General features: G+C 45.9%; 1 protein-coding gene across 1 annotated transcript; it reads right to left on the bottom strand.

Annotated features, from left to right (window-relative positions):
• Positions 1-5,603: 5,603 nt before the first annotated feature.
• On the bottom strand, positions 5,604-6,872 carry HTR1A (5-hydroxytryptamine receptor 1A). Its single transcript, NM_001135622.1, has one exon. The coding sequence runs from the start codon at positions 6,870-6,872 to the stop codon at positions 5,604-5,606; it is 1,269 nt and encodes a 422-aa protein (NP_001129094.1).
• Between the last annotated feature and the right edge of the window lie 248 nt (positions 6,873-7,120).

Raw genomic sequence — 7,120 nt, 5'->3', positions numbered from 1 at the left:
CTAAGACACTAATGGATCTAGATTTTCTAGTAATATAAGGATCAAATAGGTCTCTTATGGTTCTTAATAAGTGAACTCAAACAGCAAAACTGATTTCCTCTGCTCTCCACTTACTTAACTAGACAGACACAACCTTTAGGCTTCATGTACCATTCTTAATACACTACTTAACATAGTATTTTTGGGTTGCTCTTCCTGAAAGGCTGTTCTCTCTTGGAATTGTGCCCTCTTCAAAAAACATTAACATCCCCTACTAAAAAAGAAATTAATATTAATCAGGGAATTGATCCAATCATTATGTAGTAGCATTCCTCATATACTCATCCAAATGGCAGATTGTTCTAATGCTGTGATATGTATTAATACCTTTTCCAGCAGGCCCCTGCCATCTGGATTGGGAATTCTTTTAGCAGAAGACAAAGCCTTTTCACATTTACCAATGAAGCTGCAAAAGGAAAGACCCACAGGAAAAACAATCCCTGACTTTCCCTTTCTGTCATTCGCCCAAATCTCCCTGGCTCAAAACCTCATCAGCATCTTCTACTCCCTCTCTCTTCACATCCAGACACCAAGTCCTGCCAGTTCCTTCTTTGATGCATTTTTCATCATCTTACTTGTTTTCCATTCCTTCTGCCAGCTTCCCACATTCAGGCCTTTATTGCTCTACACCTGCCTCATTGAAATCACCTCCAAAGAGAACACATCTGCTTTCGTTATTAGTGGTCTCCACTGGCTAAAACCACAGTTTCAGCTTTTTAACCTGGCATAAGTACCTCCATATACAATCTCTAGCACCTTTTTGTGTACTTAACACTACTCTGTGAACCTTCTACTTTAGCTAAAATGTTCTAATTGGTATTTCTAACCAGATCTGCTACTTCAAATTTAAGTGGCACATTATGTGTAAAAACCAGGTGGCAAAATTATAAACATTATATAAGTTTGAATTTTTTGCCTTGTACCTACCCTTGGCCACCCTGTTGCAACTCTTTAATGGTTAATGATTCTCTCCTCATTCTGATGCTCTCCTCCTTACTCTGCTCAAAACTTTCTTCCTCTCATCTAGCCATTCCTTTGGCTTTAGACTCATCTTTTCCTCTCTCTTCCCAGACCCTTTCGGGTTAATACAACACATGGGAGGTTTAGAGTCTGCATCTTTCTCAAGGATCAACATTTGCATAATCAACCCAGGCAATTATCAACATCCAGCAATCAGATAGAAATTTCATACTAGGCCCTCACTTGCCAGGAAGAAGGGATCAGGGTGTTTCCTGTCACCTCATAAGGAATGTCTGCCTTTTCATATTACCTCCCGTCGGCCCAGAGCTCAATCCTACATACAATATACAGCAATATACAGTGTTCTCTACCCACTCTTCCCTTCCCACTATGAGCCCACAGTGATCTTTGTCTTCTGAATTCTTATAGAGCCAAACTCCTGTGATTCATCCTGTTTATATGACACTTTGACCCTGTCATGAGTAGTTACTTGGCCTTATCAGTTTATTTTTATATATTCAAATTGGTTGAAAACTACTTTAAGGTAACAACAGCATCTTATATTAATTTATAGTTTTATATTTCAATATTATCAAGCAGTAGCTGACACATGATCACCGAAAATGGGTTAGTAGGGCTTCTTAGTCACACTGGAAGTGACTAGTAACTAACAATTCCTTCACTTAGTTGAGGTGTTGATAGAGGCCACAGGAAGGCCTGTAGAAAACAGAAAGCCATTGTCCCTAGAGGAAGAGATGCCAGAAGAAGGAGCAAGGGTCGAGAACAGTAATAGCCAAAATTCAACTGAAAAATGTGTCCAATTCAGCATTTTACTCAACATCAGGAACACATTTAGGTAACATGTTGAAAATGACAAACTTCAGATAGTTCTTATTCTATCGATTCCTCTAATTTTACTCTTTTTTTCTTTTTTGGAGATAGTCTTGCTCTGTCACCCAACCTGGAGTGTAGTGGCGTGATCATAGCTCACTGTAACCTTGAACTCCTGGCGATCCTCCTGCTTCCCCTAGGCCTCAAAAAGTGTTGGGTTACAGGTAAGAGCCACCACTAGCACCCTGATTTTATTTTTCACTCTTGGGATAATATGTGTATGTACATACATCGCCTGAACCAAGCTTCATGAGCTTCAGAGTGCTCTCTGCTCTGGCAATAATGGCCCTGACCTTTGTTTACTGGAGGTTTACCCATGCTCACTTTGCCCTGCAGCCATCATTCTGACACCAGAAAGCAGTAGAATGAACAAATATAACAACAGAAACAAGAGGTGTTTTTGACTACTTAAGTAGGGAAATAATAGAGCATAATAATTAATTTTAACATAGTAATACGTCATATATACAAAACCCTACTATGGAAGAAGACCCAGCCAGAAAATAAAATGCCCCTCTACTTTTAATTGATGAACCCCAAAACAATCAACTGTTTCTTTTGAAACAGGGGAGGTTATTTTCCTCCAGCTGAATGTTGCAGGGTAGACAGAGGAGGGATCTCAGCACCACCCACTGTTTTAAAAAGGCAGATTGGACCCCTGTTGCTTTCCCCAGAGACTGTAGTTTTCCTCCACATATCTTCAATTCTGTCCATGTTAGAAAGAAACCTATATGTTACCTGCAGGTGCCAGTCATAGAAAATGCATGGTTTTATGCCTAAATGATATGTGACTTTCTTTTTCCAGAGGCAGATTTTTTTTGAAAGAAATCACCTATCTAGAATGAGTTTTACTCTTGAAAACTACACTTATTTCCCTAAGTCAGATCCCTGACCTGTAAAGAAGGATCTTCTTTTAATCACTGTATTTTTTAACTTTAATTTTAAAATTATACAAATAAATACAAGTAGGTAGAGATTTTGAGTGAAATAAAGATGCATGTGTTGCTGATATCAGTTAATTCTAGCATTACCATTATTAAAGTCTTTTATTGTCACGAGGAAAAGTGAAGGCAATTTTGATGCATCAGCACTTTACCTTAGTATAAATACTTTAAAGTAAAAAGAAAGCATCAGGCACTGTTTTGAGATATGCAGCTATTTTATTTCTCTAAATTCTCTATTGCCTTGACAATTATGCTCCAGTTGGATGTTCCTTCTCCATTCTTGTGTAAATATTCCAAAGCAGAACAAATGTCCAAAAGTCATTGTCATACACTTCTGTAAAAGACACAAATAAATGGAAGTCTCAAAACTTCTAATGTAAAACTTGCTGGCCAAGACATAATTTGGATGAGCAAATTTGGCGTTTGGATTATTTTAAATATAGACTTTGTTCTTAAAATTTAGTGTAACATACAGAAAATCTTGGTTTCTGATATAGCTCTACTTAGATTATGTGAGCAAAAATGAAACTGAATTATCAAATGAGTAATAGTTGTGCTGGAGAAGTCTATCTTATCTTCTTCACTGCAGACCCTTCTCAGCATTATACATACATAGACAAACTATTCCCAAAGTTCTAAAACTTTCCCTGTTTAGCTGGGATATGATGTCTACTTCCAGTTTAGAATACAGAAGCAGACACCAAAGGAAAGCTTTGTTCAGTCTGACAAACAATAAAATGGCTTCAAGTGACAGAGCTGTCCTTTCACTTTCTTAATTATAAACAAATTAACTTTTCACTGGCAATTTTTGCAATCTGTAAATGTAATACGGTTCTCAAAACAGCAAATGAAAACATTCGAAAGGTACAGCTGAAGAGAGAAGAGAGTAGGGATCAATTACTTTGTGAATTTTCTGGAAAACAAGACCATTATTCATAAGAAAATTGGAGGCTAGATCAAACAATGACAAACCTCTAGATCTCCATCATGTAGTTGGAAATTTACATCCAGAGTACCTAAATAACTTCCCTTTCTGGGGCAGCAAAGATTTTAACCAGTTTCTCGGCAGGAGTGGCAAGGCTTCAAGAATAACTGAAGGAGAGAAAGCCTGGTATGCTGCACAATTCAAAGGGCAAAAAGGTGGTTTCCGCAGACCCTCGGTACAGCAGAATGGTCACGCTAGGGAGCAATTAATCCCATAAAAGACTCAGCCTCCCCAGGAAGACCACCTCCTAACTAGTCCTTTAGGACCCTGCTATTTAAACTATCTGCCTGTTGTCACAGATAGTGCTAACCTATGGACTATCTGGGCATTCCATTGAAAGCCCAGAATTCCTATTTGGAAAACAAAGTTCTGCTAACTTTGTGTCTTGGATGTCCTGTAAAGCAAATGCAGCGAGTGTTGGGACACGCTAAACAGAATTATTCCCCGATCCAAAAAGGACAAGAGCGTGAATTAGGAGGAAAAATTCTACATCGTAAGGATAAAATTGCTCTTTCAGGTTTTACTGGGGGATCCAGCTGGAGCCTTGGGCACGCGCGCCCTGGGGAACCTTTCCTCTTTGCCGCCCCTGCGTGTCGCCCCTTTAAAGCCTTCTTGGTCTCTCGAATCCCAAGAGTTCTGCGGCATCTTGCGCCACTGGCTAAGGCAAAAACCTCAGGTGTCTACCCGCGCTTCAGGGCGCCCCAGAGCGTAGGCGGAGGAACCCAGATCCTGTAAGTCAGCAGCCGGGAGCGCCTAGCGCGCTGCGAAAGCACAGATGGCTGGGGAGGCGCGCGGATTCCAGGCCTCTCAGCTTCCCCAGAGCGCAAACAGCAGCCGGCTGGCGCCTCCCGCAGTAAGTAAGTGGCGATGTCAGGACGTACACACTCGCCAGCTACCTGTACAAACAGCGTCCGCTCTCTCCACTGTATGATTGTCAGTTTCTTTGGTGAGTGCTGACACCAAGGCAAGCATAAACAAAGTGGTCTGCACACCCTCCTCCTCCTTGCTCTCCCCCACTGGCCCGGCCTTGTACTTACAAGTCCACTCTAAGAGATACCTTCTAGCCACTTGCTTTGAGTCCAAGGAAACAAAGGAAATAGGGGTTGTGCACTGCACGAGAGAGTTAATCTCAAGTCTGCGCGAAGACGGGGAATCCCGGGGGCACCGCTGGCACGGGGAAAAGCAGCCTCTTCCGCCTCTCCGGACCAGCAGATTCGTGCATAAGGATGGGCGAGGGCAGAGAGGGAAGCAATGAAAAAAAGAAAAGATGAAAATGGGGAGAAAAAGGTGAATATTTCAAGGGCCACAGAGGGGGAGAGATGGAGCAAATTCCCGAACCTCAAGTCCAAGTTCTAGAAGTTGGGTGATGGGGTGGAGCCCCTTAGTGGGCGCGGCGGCTGTGTGTACAGTTTATTTATTTTTTGAATTTTCTGCCTTGAACTAAGCATTAAACATCCACCGCAAAGATTTAGGAGATAGAAGAGAGAAGAGGCAATTGCCGGGATCGAAACTGATGCTACAGGCAAAGTCTGAGCCAATGTCGCTTCTCACAAACTCTCTGAATTTCCTGGGCTCTCAACGCTCCTCCGCTGGGTCTCCTTTGCACAAAGGGCCCTGCCGTGGAGCAGGAAGTGGGGAGGGGACCAGGTCTGCAAGCCGTGAGCGGAGCAGAGAGAAAGAGGAGAAGTGGCGAATTATCTTAAGTGTTGATTCCCTAGGGTTGGGGGAAGCATAGTGAATGGGACGGATCCTGTAGCCTCGACTGGCCGGCTACTCCTCCGTCATCACTGGCGGCAGAACTTACACTTAATGATCTTCTTAAACGCGTTTTGAAAGTCCTTGTTGAAGTATGCGTAAATGACGGGGTTAAGCAGAGAGTTGGAGTAGCCCAGCCAATTGATTATGGCGCCCAACAGGGTGGGCATGTGGCAGCTGCTCTCGCAGAAGGGCAGAACAAGAGCCACGATGAAGAAGGGCAGCCAGCAGAGGATGAAGGTGCCCATGATGATGCCCAGCGTCTTCACTGTCTTCCTCTCTCGGGCCAGGGCCATCTTGCGCTTCGCCTCGGCGTTGCGCTCATTTTTCCTCTCGAAAGAGGCGGGGGCACAAGGGGTAGGACCAGCCTCGCTGGGCAGAGGCAAGTGCTCTTTGGAGTTGCCCACTCGGTGCACCTCGATCACCTCCAGGGCGGCGCCATCGTCACCTTGCCTCACCGCGCCATTGGCGCACAGAGCACCCCCAGCCTTGCTCTCCACGCCCAGCCTCCAGTTCCTGCTCCCCGACTCTCCATTCACACTCTTCTTGGGCTGCTGGGCGGGAGATGCTCCATGGCGGGTGTCCGCTCCGGTCTTCTCCACCTTTTTGACCGTCTTGCGGATGCGGAAGCGCGCAGCTCGGAATATGCGCCCATAGAGAACCAGCATGAGCAGCAGCGGGATGTAGAAAGCTCCAAAGGTGGAATAGATAGTGTAGCCATGATCCTTGCTAATGGTGCATGCGTCGGGGTCCGAGCGGTCTTCCGGGGTGCGCCAGCCCAGCATGGGCGGGATAGAGATGAGGAAGCCAATAAGCCAAGTGAGCGAGATGAGCGCAGCGGCGCGCCGGGGCGTCCTCTTGTTCACGTAGTCGATGGGGTCCGTGATGGCCCAGTACCTGTCCAGCGCGATGGCGCACAGGTGCAAGATGGATGAGGTGCAGCACAGCACGTCGAGGGCGATGAACAGGTCGCAGGTGACCTGGCCCAGTGTCCACTTGTTGAGCACCTGATACAGCGCGGCCATGGGCAGCACCAACACCGACACCATGAGGTCGGTGACCGCCAAAGAGCCAATAAGATAATTGGCCACGTTCTGCAGGGAGCGCTCCAAGGCGATGGCAGCCACCACGCACGCATTGCCCAGCACCGCGCAGAAGATGAGCGTGCCCAGCAGCAGAGAGGTGATCACTTGGTAGCTGAAGGTCACGTCGGAGATACCACTAGTGTTGCCGCCGGTCTCAAAGGGAGCCGGTGGTGATGTGGTGTTGTTGCCCTGACCAGGGCTGAGCACATCCATGCCTGCGCGCCCGGCGCGGGAAGGGAGAGGGAAGAAAAAGCAGCGCGAAGATTCGCCTCGCCCCTTCCCCTGGGGTCTTCCGCCCTTCTCCTGGGAAGTTTCGGAGGAAGGGAATGCAGAGACCCAAGCAGGAAGTTCTTACTGCTTCGGCGAAGGGTATCTCCGAGGAGCAGCTTTCAGGCGCTCCCTGGGCTCTCGCAGTCCAGCGCGTTCAGAGGCTCCAGCTGGGAAACTGGAGTTGGCCTGAA

The sequence above is a fragment of the Pan troglodytes genome, chromosome 4, assembly GCF_028858775.2.
Source record: "Pan troglodytes isolate AG18354 chromosome 4, NHGRI_mPanTro3-v2.0_pri, whole genome shotgun sequence".
NCBI classification, from domain to species: Eukaryota; Metazoa; Chordata; class Mammalia; order Primates; family Hominidae; genus Pan; species Pan troglodytes.
The sequence above is the reverse complement of the archived record's forward strand: the minus strand, read 5'-3'. Positions and strand labels throughout refer to the sequence as shown.

Bases quoted from the DNA above. Each gene is read 5' to 3' on its own strand.
- HTR1A (NM_001135622.1), bottom strand. From the start codon at position 6,872: ATGGATGTGCTCAGCCCTGGTCAGGGCAACAACACCACATCACCACCG.